The sequence below is a fragment of the Xiphophorus couchianus genome, chromosome 22 (assembly GCF_001444195.1).
Source record: "Xiphophorus couchianus chromosome 22, X_couchianus-1.0, whole genome shotgun sequence".
In the NCBI taxonomy this organism is placed as follows: Eukaryota; Metazoa; Chordata; class Actinopteri; order Cyprinodontiformes; family Poeciliidae; genus Xiphophorus; species Xiphophorus couchianus.
In genome coordinates this window covers 9,275,570-9,302,055 of record NC_040249.1, presented here as the reverse complement: position 1 = coordinate 9,302,055, position 26,486 = coordinate 9,275,570, and the positions used below count along the sequence as shown (strand labels likewise).

The 26,486-nt window shown below is 37.4% G+C and overlaps 3 protein-coding genes across 6 annotated transcripts; 1 reads left to right on the top strand and 2 right to left on the bottom strand.

Moving 5' to 3' along the window:
• Positions 1-557: 557 nt before the first annotated feature.
• On the bottom strand, positions 558-4,108 carry LOC114137825 (glutathione S-transferase omega-1-like). Its single transcript, XM_028006659.1, has 6 exons — positions 3,961-4,108; positions 3,345-3,453; positions 3,016-3,238; positions 2,797-2,898; positions 1,205-1,311; positions 558-925 (listed from the first exon to the last, which is right to left on the bottom strand). The coding sequence occupies exons 1-6, from the start codon at positions 3,986-3,988 to the stop codon at positions 775-777; spliced, it is 720 nt and encodes a 239-aa protein (XP_027862460.1). The 5' UTR covers positions 3,989-4,108; the 3' UTR covers positions 558-774.
• Positions 4,109-7,369: 3,261 nt separating this feature from the next.
• Positions 7,370-24,859, top strand: cfap43 (cilia and flagella associated protein 43). 4 transcript variants are annotated; one of them, XM_028006652.1, is made up of 39 exons: positions 7,372-7,622; positions 7,736-7,989; positions 8,059-8,155; positions 9,389-9,556; positions 9,781-9,886; positions 10,039-10,174; positions 10,254-10,336; positions 10,410-10,541; positions 10,629-10,742; positions 10,843-10,920; positions 11,036-11,184; positions 11,312-11,415; positions 11,493-11,642; positions 12,132-12,286; positions 12,404-12,568; positions 13,480-13,610; positions 14,394-14,547; positions 14,789-14,884; positions 15,311-15,388; positions 16,446-16,553; positions 16,638-16,742; positions 16,831-16,947; positions 17,435-17,602; positions 18,607-18,813; positions 18,975-19,061; positions 19,262-19,342; positions 19,868-19,996; positions 20,093-20,212; positions 20,413-20,520; positions 20,713-20,799; positions 20,879-20,967; positions 21,044-21,251; positions 21,375-21,487; positions 22,079-22,244; positions 22,379-22,543; positions 23,506-23,586; positions 23,682-23,835; positions 24,439-24,640; positions 24,687-24,859. In XM_028006652.1, exons 1-38 carry the CDS (start codon positions 7,594-7,596, stop codon positions 24,612-24,614), a joined length of 4,848 nt encoding a protein of 1,615 aa, XP_027862453.1. In that variant the 5' UTR covers positions 7,372-7,593; the 3' UTR covers positions 24,615-24,640; positions 24,687-24,859. The 4 variants fall into 4 exon arrangements, with proteins under 4 accessions (XP_027862454.1, XP_027862453.1, XP_027862456.1 ...); XM_028006655.1 differs by lacking the exons at positions 7,736-7,989; positions 24,687-24,859 and having other exon boundaries at positions 7,375-7,622; positions 9,781-9,915; positions 24,439-24,614; XM_028006654.1 differs by lacking the exons at positions 7,736-7,989; positions 24,687-24,859 and having other exon boundaries at positions 7,376-7,622; positions 9,026-9,556; positions 24,439-24,614.
• Positions 24,860-24,865: 6 nt separating this feature from the next.
• On the bottom strand, positions 24,866-26,168 carry sfr1 (SWI5-dependent homologous recombination repair protein 1). The gene is made up of 3 exons (XM_028006661.1): positions 25,882-26,168; positions 25,187-25,522; positions 24,866-25,093 (listed from the first exon to the last, which is right to left on the bottom strand). Exons 1-3 carry the CDS (start codon positions 25,972-25,974, stop codon positions 24,905-24,907), a joined length of 618 nt encoding a protein of 205 aa, XP_027862462.1. The 5' UTR covers positions 25,975-26,168; the 3' UTR covers positions 24,866-24,904.
• Between the last annotated feature and the right edge of the window lie 318 nt (positions 26,169-26,486).

Below are 26,486 nucleotides of genomic sequence, written 5' to 3'. Positions count from 1 at the left end.
CCAATTACTCAAAATGTTTAGATTTCATTCTTTAAAACTTTCATGCTTTGAAATAAGGAGTAGTCTCAACTTTTTTTTCATAAATCTGCAGGCTGTAAACTTACTTTTTTTCCAGTAAACCTGTTCTTCCTGTTTCATGACTCTCTGTCTGACTATGATTTCTAAAGATTAGATAGAAAAAAGAAGTAGGATTAAAGCAAAGTTTGCACGAGACAAAAACAGCACACACTACCAGACTGATTTTATTGAAGTATGAGTCTACTGTTGGGTCTAGATGTCACTTGTGAGATTAACTTTAAAGGTAACTTTATTTATTGTTACTGTTAAACTAAAATATCCAGCATGGGGAAGTGGGATGATCTCAGGTTTTCCTTACATGTGGCCATTCATCTGTTTCATAACTTTAAACACATAACATCTAGGAAATAGTGAAGAAGCATTATAGTTGCATATTTACTTATTCAAACCTAGCACCTTCATGTTTGAACCTCTAAATCTTATGGCAGCCAATAAGAGTGAAATGTTGATCGAAAGATTAAAAAAAAAACACAAAAGGATATCTTTGGTGGAATATATTTTATTTTTGACATACTGTAGATAGCACATGTCTAATTTTAAAAAGAAATTTTGAACCAACACCCACTTTCATGAAATGACCTTTAAATGACTAGAAACAAAATGCAATAGAAGGAGATAAAAAAAAAAAAAAAAAAACAGCCATATGACAGAAATAGAAAACATGCAAACTTGTTGCTATGAAGTATTATTTGTTTTCTACAGGCCATAGTCAAAGTCAGGTTTTCCATCCAGGAAGTTGTTGTAGAAGGTTTTGTGATCCTCTGTGCTGTGCATGATGGCTTTGACAGCTGGATCCTCCAGCATGCGCTCAGTCCACTTCTTCAGCTCAGGTGTGTGGTCCAGGCAGCTGAAAGATCCAGAGAAAACACTTTACAGCACATCAATTTCCAACTCTATGCCATCATTTGGACTTAATACATCCCCTGAGATAGATATTTCTGAATAAAACCCAGGCCTTATGGGTGCCACTGAGTACTGAGGTATTGGGATCTCCTCTAATAATAATAAGAAGCAAAAAATTGACCTTTTGCTGTACTTCTTGTTGGTCTAGTTTATTCCCATTAAATAATCTGAAAACTCTATAAACCTAGAATACAAAAAACAAAAAAAAGTAAATATTACTCACTGTTGTACTTCAAACATCCCAAGCCTCTCAAAGAATGGCCACATCATGTAGTCGATGAAGGTAACGGTGTCACCACCAAAGAATTTTGTCTTCTTTTTCACCAAGTGCTGAAAAAAAAATCACATTAAGCACTGCTATCTGGAAAAAAAAGCAAAGCAATTATGATAAGAATTTCAAATACAAGAAGTCGTTAATGATAGTGTTTGTGAGAACATATCAAACATTAATGACTTATTTTAACGTTATTCGACTAAAAACTTAAAATAGTCTATGTTGACTGACCTGCTTCTCATGTAACCTTGGAAATATATTGCCATTAAAACATCTTGAAAATCTCAGAAACTGCAGGTTGTGCATTGACAGTTGGCACTGACATTTTTTCTTAATGCAAAAACACATTATCACTGATTGGTTTTCTGCAAAACGCCTGCTTTCAAGCATTTTTCAAGCACTGGAAGCATTGAAGATGATATCTGGCAAATTCAAACAATCATTTCTTAATATTTTGGAATATTTTCCGATATTTTCTTATATTTCTAATATAGTCCAGTGTTTCGGGATAATTCATATTTATGATCATCCCCATTAATTTTCAATGACTAATTCTGTCGGTTCTTTTTTTTTTTCTTTCTGAGCAGAGTGACTGCAGAAAATGTTTTCCATTTTATCAAATTATTCCAACAGAAGACACGAGTGTAACCTCAAGCCACATTTATTAGCAAGGAATACCTACATCAGATTAGGAAGGCACTGAAAAGCTTTACTCAAAAGATACACTGAAATTAGAAGCACAGTAGCCCTTCAATTTCCACTGTCATTACTGTCAGGGGTATTACTGTCCTCTCCAGAAGTTGCCATTGCAGCAGCAGCAGCAGTAATTTACTATATCAATAAAATTCTTATCTACCACATGCAGGGTAAAACATGCAAGGGTCAGAGGTCAATTCATTACCCACAATTCAATAGATACAAATGTGCAGCATGTGAGTACATGCCTGAGACACTCTCATGTCTGCTGGTTTGGCAGGCGTAGTTTAACATTTTCACAAACACCGAGTGAGGGGCTTTTAATTATTTATTTCTTCTTACATGATGGTATTAATAAGTAACTGCTGTTATTTCTAAAAAAAAAAAACAATATTGGGTCTGAAAGTTTGATTTAAAAAGAGGAGTTTTAAAAAAAATAAAAACACTTTGCTAACCGTGAAGCAGGGGGAGCATCATTCTGTTGGCCCGTTTTGCTGCCAGTTATACTGGCATAAATTAAAGTAGATGAAATAATTAAGAAGAAGAGCGACCTTCAAAACTATATCCAATCAACAACTAGGTGGTGTTGACAATTATACTAAATACAAAGAAAAATATATTTTTTGAAAACCTGTGGATTGTCTCTGAAACATTCACTCAGTCGTGCCAAGAATAATTTGCGCGCTAACTTTAACTGAATTAAATTCACACTAATTCATCTAATTTCTGTTTTAAAAGCCCATAAAAGTTGTACATTACAAAAAAGAAAAAGAAAACTCAGATAAGTCATTAATATGAACAGAATTAACTAATGGACATTTCCCCCAAAAGATATTACAACTTACTTCATTTAAATTGGTGAACTTCTCCTTCAGTTCGGCTTCTAATCCTGACACATCATCACCCTTTCTTTTTGCTGATGAGATCTTGAAGAGGTGTGGTGTTATCTACAGGAGACAAGATTGATTTCTCTCATTTTTTTTCTCCATACAAACAGAAAAACATTGAGTATCCACATGCAATTAGCACCAAAGATTTACATGATGATGTTCTTCGTAACAAACCTTGGAAAAGTGCTCAAGCATCATTTTTTGTTGGGCCTTCCCAAAAGGAGTTGCTGGAAGCAGCTTCTTCTCAGGATACATTTCATCCAGGAACTCGGAGGTGATGACAGACTCATTCACCACTTCACCAGCAGGTGTTTCTATTAAAGGAACAAGACCTTCAGGGTTCTTCTCAAGGAACCAGTCAGGTTTCTGTTTCAAATGGATGTTGATGGTTTCAAACCTAAAGAAAAAAAAACACACCAAAAAACACCTTTAAGTAAGGAAAAATCATATTTCAGGGCTGGATATGAAGTTTCTTATATTGAGAAAAACAATATTTTATTTACTTGATCCCTTTGGCGTGCAACACCAGACTGGTTCTTTGGGCAAAAGGGCAGAATCTCATGCTGTAGAGACGTACCTGATCTTTCGGCACCGGACCAGGTGCAGGACTTCCTGTTTTAAATTTAAATGCAACATTGAATCTATGTTGATTTTTCTTTTTTACATTGTATTTTGTCTCTGTAATCCACAAAATGTTCTACTTTAAAACACAAGCGCCTTCTGCTCCACATCTTTCTGAAAAGTTCTGTAAAACCTTTTTAAAGAACTTTTTATGTGATAAACAAAGAGAATACTTTAGGTCTGATGATAATCGTCAGCAGATCTCAGTGGCACTCAATAGCAAAACAAACTGAACTTATAATAATATTTTTTAAGGCATTTGACTGACAAAAATAAACTTCAGCACACGGATAAGTGAAAATCGCTCTCTCTGGTTTTGAGGCGGTTATTACAGTATTGATTTATTCATTGAATTCACCTTTTTAAATGTGATATAGGTCCTAAAATGATTTACCCTTTTAAAGGATTTTTTTCTTGTTCCTATTAACAAGCCTACACGGCGTGGAAAATAAACCCAACTAATTTATTAGTCTCCATTAGAAACGAGGTGAATCTTACCCGCGGCGAAGGACTTTTCGGACGACATAGTTGCGGTAAAACTTGTTAAAATGGTTGCATAGAACCAAACACACGGAACTGAGCACAGAAGCTGCAATCCTTTATTTAAAAAGCTTCTTCCGGGGAGGAGACGCCAGTCCAAGGAAGTTTTCTAGAAAGCTTAAACAAGACTCGACAGCCCCCTTTTCTTTTGTTTTCTTTTCGTGAGTCAGCGGGCTTATCCACACAGGAAAATCAGGAAAATTCTATATTATTAAAAAATATATATATTGCGGCAATTCATTAAAAAAAAAAGATACATTAATTGCACACGGTGTTTTCAAGCGTTAGTTGTTTATTGTCTAAATTATATAAAATGATAATTGAAGGCAAACGAAGTCGCTTTTTCTTCTCAGAATGCATTGTAAAGTAATAAAAAGGTCACGATGACTTTGCACTTTGACCAAAACACACGCCCGTTTACAGAACAGCCAGGAGAACCGCTGAGTAGCTACGTGACTCAGCATTTTCACTACGAAGATATTTTTCAGCATTATCTTCGTTTTCGACGAAAATGCAAACCAAAAGCAGACCCAAAATAGGTATGACAATATCTCTATGATATTTTAGCATTCATATTAAATTATATGACGCAAAACAAAGCATATTTGTTTCTGTGTTGCAGGTAATGGCAACCTGTAAAAGTAGAAAGGAAATATTGTTTATTGTTCCTCAGTGGGGAAATTCAGGTGTATCACCAGCAAAGTAGCAGGCGAAGGGAGGCAGCAATAGTGACATAAAATAAGAACAAAAACGACTTTATGGTTTCTAAGCAACTATAAACGGCTGGATGGTGCTGTCTAAAGATGCTGTGCCTCTTATTAGACATCATATTTTTGCCATTTCTGTTCCATAAGAGTACTACCGCCATAGCAATAAATCTCTTCAGCTATTTCAATTTCTCAGACTATCCCTAGGCCATTTGGATTTTTGTTTCACCTGACCACATGTGGAAGATCAGAAGTCTTTCTCTTTCTCAAAAAGTGGGAATTACTCAGACAACTGACTTCCTTTTAGGTCTGCAACCTTGGGATTCAGTAGTATACAGTTTCTGCTGGACTGTCTGTCTTGAGATGTGGACATAAACATGGCTATCTACAAGGTGGCCTTGGTGGCAATCCTGTTCTTTTGTGTTTGCCGTTTTCCCTTTGAATTTTTCCACACTGTTAAACTTCTTGTGTTTTTAATATAATACCTGAGAAATGCCCTGCTGCCAGAAAGCATGAAGAAACACTTGGAAATGGAGCAGGCTGCAAGCTGGAGGAAGAGCACCCATGGACTCCAAGCAGAAGGAAACAACATTGGTGTTGTCTACTTGGTGTAATGTTTTTGTTGTATTCTTTGCTGCATAATTTGCTGAATGGTACTCTGGCCACTATACAGTGACGATGTAACATCTGGGACTGGATGTTTTCCACCCAGCACTGGCCAGGAACACCCAGAAGAACCTCACTGATAAATGCACATGTACTTCAGCCCACTGAAGGGTGAGCGAATGTTTCTACGAAAAACCTGCTGTTCCGGAGTCACTCTGGAACCTGTGTGACACCTTTCATCCTCTTACTCTCTTACCCCATTTGCTGCCTTGTTGTCTTTATAACTGTAAACACACCTCACTTATTGAATAGAAGTGTGCACCACTCCCTGTAGGAAGATTTATAAGCCCGACACTCCCAGGATTGTGTATTTATTCAGAAGTCAAGAGTTAGAAATACAAATGATTGCAACAGTTTTTTCAAATTTTGCTGAGATGGCAGGGTTTCTATGCTTTTCTTCTAATTGTTTGCTTTGGTGCTTAAAGTTAACCAAAATGACTCAGCATTCACTGCTAATACCAGATATATTGTATGTAAAGGTTGTTGTATAACACCAAGACCTACGTCATACTTTAAAATCCGGTTCTACCAAATTTTAGAATTGACATTCTAAATTATTCTTATTCTAATCAAAACTTTAAAAACTTTGATGTTTTTAAAGAATAATCATCCCTATTATTATTCAGACTTTTGTTAAGCAGAAATGCTTTGGTAAATGAACTAAAACAGGAAATGTTGAGTCTGATTAGAAACAAACAAAGGTTAAGTGCCTTTTACAATGTATTTACATGTTTAGTTCCAAATGCAAATTTTAATGACATGAAACCTCACAAATTAACAGTTAATAACAGAACTTTTCAAAACCCCATACAGCCACTGCTGTAATTACCAGTGAATATTGATTGTTAAACACACTGTTTGAGAGTGTGAGTCCTTCTTTGACTATTGTCTTGCTTCGGTCTTTATATGTAATGTAAAAAAACAAACAAAAACAACAACAACAACAGAAAAAACAACTACATCAAATTCAGAGTAGAAAAATCATAGATTTATTGTTTTAAATCACAAAGTTATTTTTTGACAAAGTTTATCAAAAACAATTTCATTCAGAAAACTTCATGGTATGAATATAATTCCCTCCTCCCCCCTCAACTATCAGTTGTTTTCCACAGGCCATAGTCATAGTCGGGTTTCTCGGCAGCAAATGAAGCATGATTTGACGTTCACTTTCTCAGCTTGAGCCATTTTGCACAAATGCACAAAAGTTTCAATCCCTAGATGTGCACAGTGTGCAGAGATCTGAATCAAAGCATTAGTGAAGAGTTCCCTAGACGTATTAAGTATTGAGTACCCATTATTATTGTTTAATAGAGATTGTGGTATTTCCATATATGGCGTTTTTGAGCTTTCATGTAGTGGGGGAAAAAAACAACATACAAAGTTTGCACACACAGCTACACAGCTGGGATCTGTAAATATGAATCATTAACAATAACCCATCATAATTGATTGTAATGCACTCAATAATACTCACTCTTTGTCACTATCAACCAGACTTTGGAATTTTAGAAGATAAAGTCTATGCAACTAATGACTTAATATCTGCCATGCTCTTAAATTATGCTTTTTTTCTGACAACTGTGTGTTATCCAACATACTTTAAGACACATGTCAAACTCAAGGCCTGCCATAATTTTTTTGTAGGGCTCTCTATTCTGTGGAGGGACAAAAATAGAACATTCAAGGTAAGTTTGTAATGTGTTTATTCAAGATAAAAAATATTTCTCAATCAAACATTAGCAGTTTTTATCTGTATAGTGCCAAATTACATCACTGTGACATGATGTTCAATATTATTTAATAAGTATTTATCAAACGTAGACAGTAATTTATTAATATTTTTACAGTTTGGAGAAATAAGAGTAGGAATAAGACAAAATTCTTCTACTATAGCTAAATTGAGAAAAAATATTTAAAGAAGAAAAATTAAAAATTTTAGAGTTTTACCTTTGATCACAGTCTTTTCACTGGACATCTTTGCATTTGGAACTTGCCACAGCAGACTTTATAAACAGGAACTTAACTGTGGACATTTAATTATGTGCTTTTATTTTGTACGCTACTTTCCGGTGCACGTGGTGTCTAACAGCCAATAGCGTGACAGATAGGACTTTCCAGCCGTTAGTGGTTGCTATGGATACTAAACCACTTTCCTAGGAAATTCGTTTTCCTGAAAACTCGGACCTGTAATAGCGCTCCGTCATATTCTTGAATTAAAATGAGCGAAGGTGAAATCTTAGAAATAAGGTAAATTTCTTCTGTTTTATTACTACTTCATTCCTAAAAAAAAAAAAAACTGCCAGTTTTCCGCTGTGCCCAGCATTGCTTGTATTACTTTCCTGCTTTCTCCCCCTTGCCAGCTGGATTCAAGGATTTCCAAGAGACAATGTCGAGTTTGTGGATAATAATACAGTGTGTTACGCGTGTGGGAGTCATATATGCTTCCTAAACCTGAAGACAAAAAAACGGAGAGTGTTTCAGAGTCCTGGCAATGGCGTCGGTGCGCTGACAGCTAACGGCAGAAGTGGAACGTTTGCTTTCTCTGAGAAAGAATTGGATCCGTCTATATTTGTGTACAACTTTCCTCAACTAGAACTGAAGAATGAGCTGAAAGGTAGTTAGCTATAGCGATGTGTCGTTGTGAAACGTAATCATTGTAGTGAATTATAAATGTTTTTTGCAGGAAATACGCAACTGGACTATACATCTTTGACATTAAGTGATGGAGAGCCTTTTTTGGCCTCCTGCTCGTCGATTCCTGACTTCTCCATCACACTGTGGTAAGACACCAAACACGCCTTTCAACTTTTTCACATTGTCACTTTTTGTGACAAGGTGGTATCAAAACGTGCGGCTCGATGCCGAGAAGGGAGCTATTACTTTTATTGGAAATCGGACTTAAGATGGCGACGTAAAAAGCGAAAAACGAGCAAAATTTCCAACTGCCGAAACGCAGAGCCTAACTGACACCAACTGCAGCTCCTTTAGAGTGAGAAATGAAGAGAATTTTTGACCCCAAAACAATTTTGAAATCGCCCTCACGCCCACAAATATCGCCCGATTGGTATCAAACTCGGTCATGACATTGATACGCGTGCCTGCTCCGGTAAAATGTTTTCGAAATTTCTCTAGGGCTTACGGTTTTCTGTCAAGGTGCTTCAGAGCGAAATCATGCGCCAGGATAACTGACGCTCTCCCAGATTCACTTCCATGTATTTCTGAAAAATTTCTGAGCTCTGCATACACCATTTTTGTCTCATCACTGCAATTACTGTGAGTGAGATACAAATATGAATCGCGGTACTATGGGAGACGACAAATAGTCCTCTCATACAAACGGTTTTCCAATAGTCTCTCGGTTCCTGAATGGCAAGGAGTTGTTCAGGCTGCTTTTTCCATATAAACCAATGGGGTGTCTCACAAAGATAGAATTTTTTCTCCACCTTTCTGTCTCACACACACATGACAGTTAGCAGAGGATTCATAACCACAGCATTTATGGACTAACCAACTAGTAGTTTTCCTATCAACATCCCCCACCTAAGCTTTGGATCTCAGCAGCTCCTACAAAATGAACATGTCTCTTGTCTTCTCTGATTGAACCTTTCCTCTCTGCTTGGAATGTCCATGCTCTCCTGATTGATGCACAGGTTCTCTTTGGATACTCTGGCGTTCTCCCATCTTTCAAAAGCATGGCTGCTGTGTTTGTTGGTCACTAAAATTGCCCTAGGTGTGAGTGTGTGCATGTGTGGTTGTTCTGTGTCTCTGTGCTGCACTGATAGATTGGCTGCTGTAGGTAAGCATCAGCTCCCATGCTTGGGTGAATGGATAAGAAAGGAATAGATGAGTGGTGGATAGATTGATGGATGGTGAAAACAATTAAGTATTTTCCTGTCGCTTTGTGTTGGTCTATCAATTTGTGGTTACAACATAAAATGAAGTATGAGGGAATGGGCACCTTATACACATTAATGTTTATCCCAATTAGGCATTTATAGTAATTCTGTGTACAGGAACTGGGAAAAGGCTGAGTTGATCTGTACACGGCCTCAAGGTGGACGGGATGTCATTTATTTGGAGTTCAACCCCATGAATTGCCTCCAGCTTTGTGCTTTGGGCACCACAACCCTCACTGTCTGGAACATAGAGAGATGTGGGTCTTTCCATCTGTTGAAACCAAGGTAAAAACACACACACACACACACACACACACACACACACACACACACAGAAATAATCTGTGAAATTCACCTATAAGTGGATAGTTCATGAATATAACCAACATCATTTAGAGGTAAAATAACACCTGTATTTATAGTTGAAGTGGTAATCTTACAGAAAAGTTGTCAAGAAGAAATATTAAGTTGTGATTTACATGTGTAGATTTATTTTTGTCCTATTGCAGTGCAGTACAGCTTCCAGAAATCCCAGATGCCTCTTCAGAGAAACCAACTCCCACTTCCACAAAGGACCCAAACTGTATTTCTCAAATTTTGGCTGCCATTACAGAGGTCTCAAAAAAGAAACCTTTAACTATGAAGTATTTCCCCACTGTTTACAGAAATGAAACATTTAATCACACCAGTTGAACCATTTGTTAGAATAAACTTTATCCAAACAAAAAGACAAAATGTTGATTGCAACTCAACTTGTGTTCAAACAGCCTACGGTAGCCACAGTAACACCATCTACTGTATGCTGGACAGTCACATCACAACTTTGTGTGGGATGTGCTGAAGGCTATCTCCTTCTTGTTGACCCTCAGAGCCTCTCTGTTTCAGTCCTTGTCGACCCTACAGGTAAACTAAATTGTACACAGATCATAACAAACACCCCATTCATCTGAGTGGAATAATTTCCTGTTTCTTTTGTTTTTAGCTGCGGATGCCATTCCTGAACTCAAAAACTTCTATTTTCAATCTGTAGTCCTTTATAGCAGTGGTCTTGTTGCAGTAGGAAAGGTATGCAGCATGAGCACTACCAGCATTTGACGTTCTCAAATAAAAGCGCTTTAAATATTTCAATGTTTCTCAGGAGAGTGTGATGCACTGTCTGGAGGCCAAAGGGACTCAGATCAGCATCACGCAAACTTGGCAGTTAGAGAGATCTGTTACGACTGCAGTGGTCTCCCCCAACAACAGCACACTGCTTCTGTCTGCCAATACAGTAAGCACCTAAATGTGGTTTAGCCTATATGTGATATTGCATCGAGCTTTACATGCTAGCAAAATGTGAATTTGGTCAATCTTTCAGGGGAAAATCTACGTGTTGAATGCAGAAACGTCAGACCAGATTGAGAAGATCTTGGATGTTCTCAGTGGCAACTTTTTGAACGCTGCTTTGCACTCTGACAAGAACATTTGTGTGGTAAAGTGTTTGAGTTGCTCGTAAATCGGACTATATTGTGTTGTTATAGCCTATATAATTTAGCTGTGAGCTGTTGTGTTTACGTTTCCACTGACTGCAGTCATTAAGGGATAGTGGCGTTCTGCAGCTGTGGTCCTCCAATGGCACCTGCCTCGCCTCCCTGCCTCTAGAAACAGACGTAAGATCGACATCGAGTAAACCCAACGATTCCACAAGCATATTAAAATATCTTCAGATTTGTCAGAGCATAATTAAACGATAACAGTGTATCAAAATAATTTACCTCTGTTTAGGTGACTAACATCACCTGCTGTCCCCTTGCACATTACGCCGCTGTTGGAACAGCTTCAGGAAAAATCCTTTTCATTGACTTAAACTTTCAGAAGCAGCTTCGCCTAGTGCATGAGGTTTATCTCTACCACACTGCTGTGGATCATCTAGCGCAAGTATACTCCATAATTGAAAGAGCTTCCATTTTCAGATGTCTCATGACACATAAATGCATTAAACGCAAGAGAGAAGCTTTTAATTTTGGGTCGTGAAAATAAAACCAAGATGTCATTTTACAGTTTTGATCAAGAAGGGCGCTACCTTCTCTGCAGTGGATTGGATTCCCATCTTTATGTACTCGATGGAAGGCCATCGGCAAAGTTTTCAGTTTTGGGATACATCGGTAAGAATATGTTACAAAGACTCATGTGAGAATTCTTGAGCTTTATTACAAACTATCCTGTATGTGTTCTTCTCCAGAGGTTTCTGGCAGAATTTTGTCACTTTCCACACAATGCGTCAACCGTGGTGAGGATGTGAAAGCTCTTGCACTCTGTGGTTCACAAGAGGATAAAAAGGATGAGGGGAGCTGGCTGCTCATGTTTTTTCTACCTTTTAAGGGCATTGGAGGTAAAAAGCACATTGATTACATACAAGCTGTAGTAAAATTTAAAAAAAAAACAACAACCTTGTCTCTTTCACATAAAGTCTTAGAGCCACAAATCTAGGTTCACTATGTGAGCAAATTAAATAAAGCACACAACACATTTATCATGTCGACAATCATCTCATGAGAAATGTGTGGGGTGATTGAGCAGATCTTAAAGAAATTTCTCTCTGCCCTTTGATGTCTTTGTGTAAAAGCCTTGAGTGCAGTTCTTGGTTTAAAAAAAATACTTAGCAGATTGATGTCCGTGATTTGGCTATTTCAAAAACACCCTTGTTTGAAGAACTGACAGGTAAACTGCTGAATGACACAGCAGTTTAAGCTTAGTAGTAGTTATTAGCAATAGCTTGCAATAAATATGGTTCAGAAGAAAAGAATGTGGCTTATCTTTTCTATGGTGCTGTCCTTATTGCTAAAGCTGATAACGCTGATGTGCTTCTGCTCACCTTTAGGTTCTTTTTCTGTAGACCGCACTGGTTGTCTGAACATTCCCAAAGTATTCAAATTCAAAGTACAAGTTCCACTGACTTCCTGCATTCTTGGGGTCGGTGAGGCCTTTGGTTATTGCCACAGAAAAAAATCTCTTCAGCGATTTCAGTTTCCCGAGGTTTGATCCCAAATGATATTTTCCTGGCGTCTCTGTCCTCATACATTCTAAACTTAGGCACAGTTCCTTGCACTAATTGGAATTAAACTATTTTCTGACCCCTTTTTGTTGACTTAGGACACATTTGGTCTCTCCAGCAAAAAGAGGGCCCATCTGAACCCAAAGAATGAAGTAGCTTTTCAGCTGCCCGGCCGTGCCACGCTCCTTTTGTCTCCTGACTGCATGTTGCTCGCCTCTGTCGGACGACAAGGCATACTACAGCTCAGACCAACCTCCTCTATGGTAAGTGGTCATTGTGTTTGTATTTTATGCCATCATCTGCAGTTGATAATTTATTCATACCTCTTGACTTGTTCACATTTTCTATGTCATAATCGGGTTTCAGTCTTTCCCACTGTGATTTTATTTGTTAGGCCACCACAAAGTGATACAAAGTTGTGAAGCAGTAGGTAAATGATGCATAGGTTTCAGACTTTTTTTTTTACAAATTAAACTTAAAAATAGCATGTGTATTTAGCTCCTCTAACTCTAATACATCCTGAATTATAATCAGTGGAAGCGATTGGCTTTAGAAGTTTTAAATTTGTTAAGAGTCCAACTGTGTGTCATTTAATCTTAGGATAAATGCAGCTGTTCTGTGAAGATCTCAGAGGTTTGTTAGAGAACAAATTGCTTCACAGATGTGGTAAGGGATAGAGATGTGGAGAAGGTGGTTTAGTAAAGAAATCCAGAGCTGTTATGTTCAATCCATAATCCAAAAATGAACAAAGTATGGCATATATATAAACCTGTCAAGACGTAGCTTCCCTCCTGAACTTATAGACCAGGTAAGAAGGAGCATTATTAATAAGAGAAGGAGCAATAGGGCCATGCTATTGGAGGAGCTGATGGGATCCACAGCTTAAGACGACTCTACAAATATAGTCTTTGTGAAAAGAGCAAAGAAAAAGACTTGTGTTTAAAGAAATCCTTATTAAGTACTTAATAGGAGTCATGTTTGATGTATACATCAATTTTATAACAACTGAAAGTAGTTACCAGGACAGTACATAATTATTTCCTTTGGCTTGCGTGTCTGTTAAATAAACTTTTAATATCAATATATTTGCAATAATCTGTAAATTCATTGAGATTTTTTTACTCAAATATTATTGCAAAGTGCCACAGATATAACACTGCTGATGCGCCTGCAGGAACTCTACTGTGAGCTGCGGTGTCATTCAAGACGCCTCGGTGGAATTCGGAGTGTGTCCTTCTCCACAGACAGTCACATGGTTGTCACTACTGGCCTAGACGATGGCTCCGTCCTCTGCACTAACATCAGGTGAAGCACCACCCAGTAGACATGCTCATTTTGTGCACAACTGTGAACAGTAGGGGGCGTCCTTGCTTGCATAGGAAGTCACACTTGCAGTTTGATGTAGCTTTTAATAAACGGTGCCTTTTCCATCTATGGTGCAGGATAGCAGTAAGAACAACATGACTTAAGCTCCAGTGGGTGGTATTATGAGGTTATAAAGAAACCATGAGCTGAAGGTGTGGAAAAACAAAGACTTACTGTAGTAAAAGTCACATTCTGGTTCTGAAAAATCTTCCCACTCAGATTCCACATCTGCCTGCTCTGTCCACTCCCACGCACACGTTAGTTTCAGATTTCAAAACACCGTGACCATAAGCACTATTCTTGATATTTTAGTAATATTTTATGAGCCTCTTATTGGTTCACCAAGCGTCTGATTTTCTGTAACATTTGATAAAAAGCGTGAAAAGCATGAAGGCGGAGCAGAGAAAATCTAACTTCAAACATGATTAAAACATAACTAAGTTACAATGATGCATGTTTTATTAATTTAATATTAAATTACTGAATAATTTATTGAAATGTTATTCATAAAAATTTGTCTCTCATTATTTTTTAAAGATAATTTATCATTGCTAATTATTAAGTAATGTATTTTTATTAACTGTTATACTGTAAAATGAAATAAGTATCATGTTAACTCAAGTCTGAGGTAATTGCAGTGTATACTTTAATGTAGTAATATTGCATTATTGAAACTACGCTAACATACTTATTTACTTATTTATTTCTTATACCTTCCTACAGAGCTGAAGCTGAATATATGTCTCCTATCCAAAGACGCCTGATTAGGGCTCAGTCCTTAAAGACTTCATTCATTTCTGAAAACCCCATCCTGATTAAGTTTCCTGTGTGGGACCAGGAGACTCCAGTTACCGACGAGCAAACAGAGGAAACTAAGGTGAAACTCACTGTGTTATAATGCTTTTTCTCTTTAAAGTATTATTTGGAATCAAATTATCCTTAAATTCCAGCACTACTGGTGTCTAGCACAATACTCTAGCTTTATCAGTCAGTTTTTTCTCCATTTCTAATAATAATATGTAATGTTAGCTAATTAATTTTAGGAGTTATATACAGTATGTAATGTCCCTAATCATTTACAAATATTTATAACCAAATTTACTTCTTATGCTTTACAGTTCGGCCGTGCAGCATCAATTGATGTGATAGAGGAAGATGAGCATAACTTCCCCCCTGCTTCAACCTCCACGTGGTTGGAAAAAAGACACGAAGAAGTGAGTGACAAGCTCTTATATTTGTGGTTATGACAGGGTTGTAGACAGGGTGAAAATATGCATAGTTATTTATCTTGTTTCATAATATTCCAGGCGGTGGTTTACGAGAGGGTCCTGCTCCACCTTGTGTGTGAAAGTACTTTCAGAAAGAGCAGTTATTGTTGGCACTGAGTTGCTTTTTGCAGATGTTTGATTTATTGTTGCTTACAGAGTGGGAGAAACAAGTAATCGCAATGGTATTAACCAGATGTTTACACCTGTTGGCACCTTTCCACATGACAAAGGCTTGGCATAAAGATGAGCTGATAATAAACATGTGGGAGGTCTCTACTACACCTGATGTAGGGAAGGTGGAAAAGACTCTTCTCACTTTGTGTGTTTTCAAGACAATTTTACCTTCATGTTTACCTTCATTTTTTAAAACAGATTGTGAAGGAAGATGAAATAAAGTATGCAGACGTTAAGAAGAGACTAAGAGAAGAAATGGAAGATTTACGGAAGAGTGTAAGTAGGCTTTTATAATTTGCTTGGAATTACAGTTTGTCCTCAGAGTTTAATGAACAGTCATCAGGAAAAAATGTCACTGCAGACAAACATAAGAAACTGTCACTATTAATAAAATCACAACTTTAGTTTAAAGAAATCTCCCTATCATTATGCCATGCAGCTTTTAGTTTTAGTTTTTTTCCGTTAATGTTTTGTTCATTTGTAATTATTACATTATTATAAAGAAAAGTCAATCAGGCTTTTGCTGCCTGGTGCCATTTTTCATTTTTCTTCATAGTGTGAATTGCTGTTTCCTATTTGGGATGATTATTTTTTTCTTCATTCTAAGGACCATAGCACTTAAGAGAAAAATGTGTTGCAGGTTGTCGATAGAGGTTGTAGTTTTACATCCAACAGCATATTATTATACCCAACCGAGAATTACAAGATATCTAGGTAACACTTTATTTGACGGGTTGTGAATAAGACTGTCATGACACCTTCATAAATATAACATAACGCCTGTCATTAATATGTGTAAGTTTTCATGAATATTTGTTACTGTTGTCATAAATGTCATTCGGTAAATTGTGACACTTTTAATGCAAAGTTGACATTATTCAAAATGTCTTCTTTATTGACATTAACTATTAACATTAACTAAGAAATCATGATCTGACATAGATTTGTTATAAAAGTATTACTGATTAAACTTTAGCTTTAATAACATAAAGCTACATCATTTTTAAAGTTTAATCAGTAATACTTTTATAACAAGTTTATGTCAAATCATGATTTCTTTTTTAATGTCAAATAAGCATATGTCCCCAACATTTATCTGATTTTTTTTATATTCAATAATCTAAATAACTGATGTTGGCTTACGTGATAACAGTAAAAAAAAACAAAAAATCATTCAAAGAAAAGGGTAAAACTGAAAGATTTTTCTGATTTCTGAACCCATGATATGCTGTAACCCTACAAACATCTTTTTAAAATTTATAAACAAATCTGAATTTGGATTATCTTCTTCTCTAAAAAGACATGTGCAAAATGTGCTTTTGTTTGTGGTCAGGTTCAGAAACTGATGCTTGAGAATAAAACCCTCCCAATAAAAATGTTCAACTTAGATGTGGAGGGGCAGAAGAGAATGGACGCCCGGGTGGAGGCGGAAGTCCAGAGGGTATTGAAAGCTCAAGTAAACACTATCGCCATCGACCTTAAATTATTCCTTAAAATGATCTTTTAACTCTGCTCCAATGCACAGGTGAAGGCCGAAATTGAGCAGGACATTCTAGAAAAGCAGTACCAAAGAGACGTCCTGAAGAGAGAATGCTGGGATTCTTTTCTGATCAAACCCCGGAGCATCAACGTAAAGTGGCTCAGTGGCAAGCTTTTAATAAAGACTACTTTTTAAAAAAATCAATTAACTTTGAATTATGTGTGGCTGTCATCCACAGGCGTTCCACTCTAAGTTAGCTGTGCAGAACTATCCCATTAAAGCGCGAACAGAGAAGGAGTTGGAGGACATCCGCAGGGTTCAAAATATGAGGACGATTGAAAAAGCTGCAGCCAAAGTGAATACAACTGGTGGTTTAGATTCTGATTGACAAAGCAAAGTAATGCACATGTGATGAGTTAAAAGTAATTAGAGCCATGTTTACTGTTGTGGGTGTGCAGCAGGAATGCAACAATGTGATGTTTTCTGAAAGCAGTAGCAGGGAAACGTCAAATTTTTCATCTTTATTTCCTTGTGGAAATCTATTTCAGGACAAAACCATCTAAGTCTAAACAAGTTTACTTCTGAAAACACTACTGGTTGTTTGAAATCACAATCTTTCCTCTGAACTTTCCCCACTGGAGCCCTCTTTAAATACTTGAACACACGCCAGCCCAGCGCTGTTGAAATGTTTTTAGATTTATAGCCGTGTGGCTGAAAGCAGGCAGCTGCAATGATTTTCTCAACTGCAATATTCTTTGGATATAGTTTATAATCTTCTGGCCACAGATTTGGTGCTCATGTTTTGCTCCATCATTTGTTATGCCTGCAATTTCAACCTGCAGCTGATTGGCCTGAAGAAGAACAACAGTGAGCCAGAGGAAGGCCATGTGGCAGAGAGTGCAGACAACGTAGGACTCCCAACTCTGTTAGCCCATGCCAACGTTTACCTCTACGACCAGTTCAGCATGCAAACTGTCGAACAGCGGATCAACCAGATCATACTGTTACAGGTGGGAACCTGTCGAATCTCTGTAAAACGGTGATTACTACTCATTTAGATTCTGATGCTTTCCTAAACCAGTTCCCAAAACATACTCTCAAAAAAACAGGACAACAGAGATATTTATTCAAACTGTATGAAAAGACACATAATTGTTTTTCCTCTCCGGCACTTATTCAGACTATGTTTTTTTTTTTTTTTTAAAGTCAGTTAGGTAACCAAAATTATTTACTTTTGCTAAGACCAGAATACAAGAGTGTTTTCTTTTTAAGTTTTCATATATTTCTTTTGTATTTTATAGAACTGCCTTTTAAACTGCGTGACCAAACAGTTTTGGTATACTACCACAAGATTCTCACAATATATTTGAGTCATTACATTATACAGACCTGAGTATGGTTTATATGTCTTATTCTTTAGACACACCTTTAAGCTCTCCAACAATTGGTTTTGTTGTCTTCAATCCACTTTAATTACAACTAATTTGGTCGTATGCATCATTTATTTGGAAAACCAATTTGAACCCAGAATTTACCTTCCCGCCTAGTCTCTTATCCTTCTTTATTATGTGCATAGTATTATTTCATCATCTTACTAGTTTTGTTTTGTGAAGTGCACTAGTCCATCCTTTAACCCAAATACGTGATACTGCCACCCCCTGTGATGTTGTTTCTGGTTTTTTCAGACATAACCAGATTGCATTTGAAAAAAATACAATCTACTTTTAATTGTGGCTTCTTCCACTCTGAGTGGCATATGCTGGTTAAGGATTCGTTTACCACCATCACCCAGAATCTTTTTTCTTTTCCTTTTTGTTCTGTGGTTAATATACATTTTCTTCCTTTGAAAAAGCAGAACCTATTTCCTTCCTGGACTGACTAAGTAGACATTCACTTGTTGTACGTTCACAGAGTTTGGTTCCAACAAGAAGTCAAGGGTGCAGATTCGGTTTTGTTATTGTTTTTGTCCCAGTCTTAATTAATAATGAATTCTTTCTCTCACTTCTGAATGCAGGATTTGATTTATGATATCAAGATGGCTTTCAACTCCGACTTCGAAGCCCTGTTCAAGCGGAAACTGAAAGAAATCAAATTTGTGGTAGACGTGAACAAAAACATCAGGGACATCATGCTGGAGCTGGACATCCAGCAGACGCTGTGGGAGCCCAGCCTGACCGACATGGAGTGGCCAGAGAGGCTGTTCATCGTGGAGGACTCTGAGGTGACTGTCCTCATGAAATGTCCTAGCAGTGGACATGGTTCATGTAAAGTTCAACCAAGCACGAGTGAATGTGGAAGTGCTCTGTGGTTTGTTTGTGTGTTTTGTGGGCCGAGATGTGAGCTTGTGTGTAATTATGAGACGTTGCTTTTGTCCAACTTCAGATTGAAGTAGAGAAATACCTCACCCCAGAGCAGAAGGCAGAGGAGGAGAGACTTAGGTTGGAGAAGGAGGCCTGTCTGGCTGCACACGTATGCTGTCATGATAAACATTTCAAGTTTTTGCTAATTCTTTGCCATTGTCAATGAATTGCACACTTCTATTGGCATTGTTCAGATAAGTGGTTTCAGTTTACAATTGTGTGTGCGATTAAAAAATCTATAAAGTAAGTAAAATGATAGCAATTAAAAGGTTAGTTGAGCCCTGTTGCAGCCCTGTTGTCCTGTTGCAGAAAGACGACAGCAGACAGAGAGCTCTGAATGACATGATGGGCGGAGTCCTTGAAGTGAAAAAAGTGGACATTTTAAAAGTGGTAAATATGCTGTTCACGTAATGAAATTGAAATTGAATGATTGATCAATCTAACGCATATCTTGCAAGATAACATGCTATTTTTCCATAGTGTAACGTCTTCCCTAGCTTGATCAGTTTATTTAGAAAACATTGTAGAATTGTCTAATAGAAATATACTTACAACTGCGAAGGGTTTGACCGTCAAACTGTCATTCAACCTTTTTTTTTTTTTCTTCAATTTTTTCATTTAAAAGAAAACATCTCATCCCAAGTACAAGCAATTGCATCTAAATTGAAACTGAATTATATGTTAAAAATCAAGAGACAAACCTACATTAATATCTTAGTCTAAACATATATCAGATTTCTCTGCAGCAGCACTGAACGTCACTCTAAATAATATTCTTCTAAGTATTCTCTTTTGGCTAGAACAGTTAATTTTTTTTTTTTTTAAGTTTTTACATGCGTTTCTTTAAGGCACTGCCAGTAGAATCAGACCAAACAGCATGAGGAGCCCACAGTTTGTTTTGGTTTTACTCCACAGGAAATATCTCCTCCTGAGTTTTCTTTGACCAAACCTCCCATTCAGTGGAGTGAAGAGGAGAAGAAAGTCTACAAAGAATATGAAAAGAACATTAAAGATCTCATTGAGGAGAAGGAGAAATATAAACGGGTAATTAAAAAAAAGGGGGTGAAAAAATTTGGGTATTTTATTACCAAAATATTAGTTGAGATCAGTGTTAAGCATGTGTGAACCTTGGCTTTGCAGGGATTGGAATTTGAGATGAAAAAACTGCAGGAAAGCATCAAAGAGTCAACGGAAAAGTTTGACGAGTCACTCACAAAGCTGTTTGAGAAGAAATTAAAATTCACAGCTGCTATATATCAGGTAATGTACATTAAATTGCAAAAGTGTGGCATTCATACGTATTCAGCCCTCTAAATAAAGTCCAATGAAATCAATTGCTTTAAAAGATTCGCCTAAGGTAAATCTTATATTATTCCTGTAGTGATGCACATACACATGATAAAAAGTGTTCTCTCTTGTTCTGATTTGTTGTTTCGTATTGGTTTGGGTGTGTTTCACAGGAAGAGCTGAAGATCAGCTATCTTGCCGAATCAGTGCACATGGTTGAGGCGATGAACCGTCAAGAGAGTGAGCTCAAGCTCAAACTTGAACAACTGCTGGCACAAAAGGTTAAAAATGTTGGACTCTCTCTTGCTGCAGGAATTTATTAATCATCGAAACTAGATTCAATTTGTAGAAATTGGCGTGTGTTCCAGTACAGCGCCTTACCATCTCAAAACACAATTTGACAAAGTGATGTGAAGCAACAGGTACATGTGTCAGGCTGACTGGCCAAAACGGCAAACTTTTTTTTCTGACAGGTAAACATAGAGAAAGACTTGAGTGGATACAAGGACACGGTGGAACAGTTTCAGTTCGATTATGAGAACATCCTAGCTGAAGACAAAGTAAGCGCGCTGATAAAACACAAAAAAGAAAACATGGTTTGTGTAAGACATAAATGCAATTTTGTTTCATCACCCACAGAATCTCGACAAAGAATTCAGGAAAGAGTTTGCTGATCTACCAAAGTTTCTGACTGATCAACTTTACAAACAGTTCAAGCGTAGACCTAGGTTTGTGACCATTTCCGTGCAGCAGTTGTTTAACGCCGGTTGTTTTTAAAGCTCGGATTGCCGCGACTGTTTCCAGGGTTCAAAGGTTGAGGGCCATGTCTATAGATGGCTCTAACTTGTTCAAGCCGATTCGTCTGAGCACCCCCGCTCCTGATGGACTTAGTCAAATACTCGCCGCCATGGAGGAGTTGGATGCTCCAGACAACATGCCTAAAGGACTGACCTTGCCCGTCTGGGAGAGATTTTGTGTTGTGCGCAATACAAAAATAGAGTATGAACAAAAGGTACTGCAAAGAAAAAGACATACCTACCATCCATGTGTATTCATTTTATATTCCAGAGACGCAATATATTTACTTATTTTATTCCCTGACAGTTTGTGTATTTCTTTGCTTATTGTTTTACAGATAAAAGTAAAAGGTTTGGAGCTTGCTGAGATGCAAGCCTTCCTGGAGAGACGGATAAATGAAGATAATGCTGCCCAAGAAGAAATTAAGCAGCATTTTGAAGAACTCCGAAGGTAGGACCCAGGACCTCTGACTCGACAATCTGTTTTACTCAGACCAGTTAAGTTGGGAAAATTAAAACTGAGTTTGGGAAATAAGTATTTACTTTGGAACTAAATACTTTGGAAAAGTAAGTATCTACATCCAAGTAAGAAAATACTTGGAAAATTATTTTCTAAATATTTAAATCCAAATACTTAATTTGGATCTAAATATTTAGTGTTCAAACTAAACTAAATATTTAGCTCAAACGTAAATATTTTGTTGGCAACTAAACATTTAGTTTATAACTAAATATTTAGCTTCTTACACAAATTTTTAATTTGAAAGCTAAATGTTTAATTTGTCAACTAGATATTTAGCCTGTGAATTAAATACATTTAGTTTGTAACTGTAACATTTGTAAATGTGTAAATAACATGGCAAAAATATGACTTTGAAAAAAGAAACACCCACTTCTTTTCAGCCTAAATAAACCAAAACATTGCCGTTCTTTTTTTTTTGTTTTTGTTTTACTGGAACCCCACAAGAAATGCTTGAAGACAATAAGTGAGAAAAATATTGTCGATAATGCTATGGTGGTTTCTAATGTCATGTTTCTGCAGCCTGAGGAACAGGAGGAACAAGTATCTCATGGACCCTGTGATCCAGGTTGTCCTGCCACAGGGACAGGTGGAGACGTCCACCATAGATCTGACAGCTGAAACAGCTGAGACTGACTTCATCCTTCTCCACAAAAAGGTGGTGGATGATGTCAAAGAAAAGATCAGGGTCTGTCTTTACCTTCAAATGTCTTTATCAGACATTTTCATATCAAAACAGGGATAAGAAAAATGTTACTATTGTTAAAATAATAATAAAACAATAAAAGCTGTCTATCAAATTCTTATTGCCCGTGTTATCAGAAAGTTGCAGAGCAGAAGATAACCTACATGGAGGCACACGGCGCGGTCCGTAAAGAAATAATCCAGCTGGAGTGGGAGCACCGGGTGTTGGACAAGAAGATAGAAGACTTGCATGAAAAGAAGAAAGAGATCAAGATGCTTCGACTCTCAAAGGAAGACATGGAAGTAATCTAGTTTATAATCATAACTCCGCTTTTGAAGTTCTGGGAAACTGTGATTTGCTCTTTGACGACGACTGGAATTTTTTTTCTGCCGCGTTAATTATATGTCAGAGGTTTTCAGAGGATTCAGTATCAGATTTAAATAATAACGCAAAGAAAAAAAAAAGGGAAAAAAAATCTACATATGGGGCAAAACATTAATCCAGGGTGCATGTCTGGCCAAATTTCTCCGTGTGTTATCCAGGCAGGTATTTTGGTTTTGGCACGGCAAGATGTTTTGCAAGCAGAAAATTGTTACCATCTCCCAGCACAGATGGATTATCTTTTATAGAAAACCCACACCCTCTTCCTAATGCCTCCCCACCCTTTTTGCCTTTTCAGCATTTGAACGTCTTATTGAAGATGTCGTGTGTGGATAGAGTTTTTTTTACATCTCCTTTTCCAATTTAAGTTTTATTTAGTTCAGTCCTAAAATTTTAAGCAATAAATTCTTCACCCCCCGCCCCCAAGAGTTTAAGCCAGAAAAATGCAGTTTAATTAAATTCATGCCAAACCACTGATAGGATAATTGTTTACTCTAGAATAGATGTTTAGCCTTGTTGTACTAAAACAATAGATTTCACTAGTATTTATAAACCTATATTAGATTTTGGAAAAGAAAACATATCAACTAAATTATCTGTTATAGTTTAACAAAGCAGTGCATTGGAATTTCCTTACTTTAATGCCAGTTTCCTTTGGCAGAAGGTTTATGTTGCTCTGCCGCTGGTAGCTTCCTGACATTGTTAAAGCCCATAAAACCACGCAGGAAGAAAGCTGTGAATATGAATAATCCATTCTTGTCATTAAAAATATTTCCTGATTAAAGATTTTGGGACTTTAGCTTGGGAATCTTCAATCTAAATTTAGAGAAAACACAGTTTGTAATTCATTTGTACAAATTAACCGTCTCCTTTTTTTTTCCAGGTACTTAGCATGAAGGATCCGAAAGCTCACGAGTTGGAGAAAATTTCTAAGCTGGAGAAAAGTATTGCTTTCATGAAACAGGTAACAACCTGAACACGTCTTAGCACAACGTTTAAAGTCTGAACCACAAAAGCCAGCAACATCTTATGTGTAATGCACAACGCTCTCAATTTCAGACCCATAAAAGGGCCATTCACCGGCGAATGAAAAAGGTAAAACAGATTAACAAAAAGATATCGATGATAGCAGACAAAAGTGCTTCCATACAGAAGGAGCTTCCTGAGATGCAGGCTTCTGTGGCAGAGCTGAGACACATTTATGAAGCCTCAGGTAAATGAAAACAGATCTACAGACACATCTCTATAATCAAGAATATCATTGAAATGTATGTATGACCACGTGCAAAATAGCTCTTAGTGCAGCATGGAGGCGCTGCTGAATCCCCCTGAATTGCTGAAATGGACTTTGCTTCACAAACTTATTCAACTTTCCATTCAACTTCAATTAATCAGTCAAGTTAACGCAACACTGTCAAAAGCCAATGTTTTTAGCCATGATATTTAGGCTCGCCTTACTTGCGGTGAGTGTTAATACCTGCTGGACATCTGTCAGGTCAGCAGTCTTACTCATGACAGTGTAGTTGCTAACATGGCCATATTATAACAAATCTGTATGTAAAGTACAGTTTTATCGATCGTATGTGACACTGGAATTTGGGTTTTCATTATGTGTAAAACATAATCACCTATTAATCAAGTAAACAAAATAAATTCTTGAAATGTATCTATAAAAATGTGTAAATTTTAGTTTTTGAACAGGTCAATACATATTTTGATGATGTTCTGACTTAGTGAGTTGACCATTAACCAATTACTCTGCAAAAGGGACTTTCCTCCCCTTTCAGCCTTTAACGAGGCTCTTTTGGCGTTTCAGCTACCGAGGCAAATGAGGCAGCGGAAAGAGAAGAGCGCTACCAGGAGATTGTTCAAAGGCGCAACCTGAGGGACCTCGCTAGGGCTAAGTCGGACGAACTGGACCAACTCCGGAAAGAAGTTGAGCGTCTGGAAAGGAGGAATTTTCCCTCACTAGACCAGCTGAAATACAACTAGTGCCCAATAAGTTTATTTATTTATACATTGATTTGCTAACAACTAATGAACAATAAGTTGATTTATTTATACATTGATTTGCTAACAACTAATGAACAAGTTTATTTATTTATACATTGATTTGCTAACAACTAATGAACAATAAGTTTATTTATTTATACATTGATTTGCTAACAGAGTATTTAGTGTTATTTTTGCTGTGAACAAGAACAAGCACTAAGAATAAATAAGATGAATTGTGTTAACTCTTTTCTGTGGTCCTTGATGGACTTAAGATACTTCTTCTGGCATTATGTAGTGAAGTCTCCCTCTGGACGGTCAAAGCACAGAATGCTATCATCCAGACCAAAGAGGTCAATGAGCTCGGACAGGTCGGCCTTCCTTCCGTCTATAGGGAACTCTGACTGGAGCTCATACAGAGCAGCCTGAGCACAACTGCGCCACTTGTCAATCAACGTTTGGAGCTGCGTCAAATCATTCTGAGGAGGAAGACACACACACACACACAAATATTGCCTTTTTCAGTCTAAGTGATAAACCTGGTTAAAGATATTTGATGACTCTACTGATACCTTGCTTCTGTACATTTTCACCATCTTGAGACGACGCAGTGTCTCTGTTTTCTCCTTTACTTCCTTCCTCAGCTGTAGAGCTAAATCTCCTGAGGACATGTGTGATGGTTGGGGAGCAAGTGAGGGCAACCTCTCACTGCCCAGCTTCACTTCAGTCCTGTTTGCGTCCATAGTGTGGACAGTAATAGTCTCCTGGGAGCCTGCTGGAGCAGGTGGGGCATCTTCCTCCTCCTCACTGTCAACACAAAGGCGCTTGGCCACAGAAAGGGGGGAGATGAAGGAGCGCCGTGTTCTCTTCAGCCTTTCCCTTAGAGAGGCACTCAGCCCGGAATGAAGCTGGGGATTGACAGTGGGAATCACACCAAACGATACAGGTAAATGATCATATGCGAGCATGGATAACAGCATGTGTTTTGTACAAAATGTCAAAGAATTTCCTCAGACATGGAGACTAAATGGATGAATAGATGGACAAACAAATGAGTGAAGGTGATAGATAGATAGATAGACAGACAGACAGACATGGAAAACAAATATTTTTTAACTATTATTATTTTTCATATTTATCCAGAAAAACACACCTACAATTAATTAATTATTTCTTTCAAACTTTAAGAGACTGAAAACTTGTTTGTTTGATTCCAAGTTGAGTCAAGGGTGAAGTGATGCATTTAATAAAAGTCAACAACACTCACCTTCTCTTCTTTAAACTCAGAGGGGCTTGACTCGACTGAACAAGGTGATGGAGACCCACATGATAGTTTGGCTACTTTCGGTGTGATCTCCATTAGTTAAAATCACTTTGACTCATGTGAACTCTTTCGCCAATGCAGTACAAGTCAGCTGCGTTTGCAACATTAAGTTTGCGAATTGAAGCTTTTATATATAAAGTCTTTTTGTTCAAAAATAGCACTTTCTTTTGAACACCCACCGAAGACGACTCTGTCTTTCCGTATTTTTGCGGCATACTGCCTTCAACGTAAGTTGATTGGACAGAATTTGATTACGGTCAGCCGAACAGCATCCTGGGAGTTGCAGTTTATTCTATATCTTAGAAGTGCCTAAAAAATTACATGTGTTCGCGGGTTTTCTGAGACATTTGTTGTGTTTACATGTAAACCTAACCATTTCTCACTTGTACTGCGTTAAGTCGCTGCTGCCTTTGTGTTATTTGTTACCTCCCAGAAGCCAAACTAACCTATATGACGTTTTAGGGCGTTTTGGCCTCTAATCTCTGTTTTGTTTCAGCTTCAGATCACATTTTAAACCAAAACCACTCAAAAATGATTATTAGAGCTTG

Coding starts and splice junctions, on each gene's coding strand:
- LOC114137825 (XM_028006659.1), bottom strand. CDS start 3,988: ATGTCGTCCGAAAAGTCCTTCGCCGCGG. Junction 3,454..3,960: donor CGAAAAGTCCTTCGCCGCGG/GTAAGATTCACC, acceptor AATTTAAAACAG/GAAGTCCTGCACCTGGTCCG. Junction 1,312..2,796: donor AGTTCACCAATTTAAATGAA/GTAAGTTGTAAT, acceptor TTTTTTTTTCAG/CACTTGGTGAAAAAGAAGAC.
- cfap43 (XM_028006652.1), top strand. CDS start 7,594: ATGAGCGAAGGTGAAATCTTAGAAATAAG. Junction 11,643..12,131: donor ACCTTTTAAGGGCATTGGAG/GTAAAAAGCACA, acceptor GCTCACCTTTAG/GTTCTTTTTCTGTAGACCGC. Junction 19,343..19,867: donor AAGTGGACATTTTAAAAGTG/GTAAATATGCTG, acceptor TTTACTCCACAG/GAAATATCTCCTCCTGAGTT.
- sfr1 (XM_028006661.1), bottom strand. CDS start 25,974: ATGGAGATCACACCGAAAGTAGCCAAACTATCATGTGGGTCTCCATCA. Junction 25,523..25,881: donor CTGAGTTTAAAGAAGAGAAG/GTGAGTGTTGTT, acceptor GTCAATCCCCAG/CTTCATTCCGGGCTGAGTGC. Junction 25,094..25,186: donor TGAAAATGTACAGAAGCAAG/GTATCAGTAGAG, acceptor CTTCCTCCTCAG/AATGATTTGACGCAGCTCCA.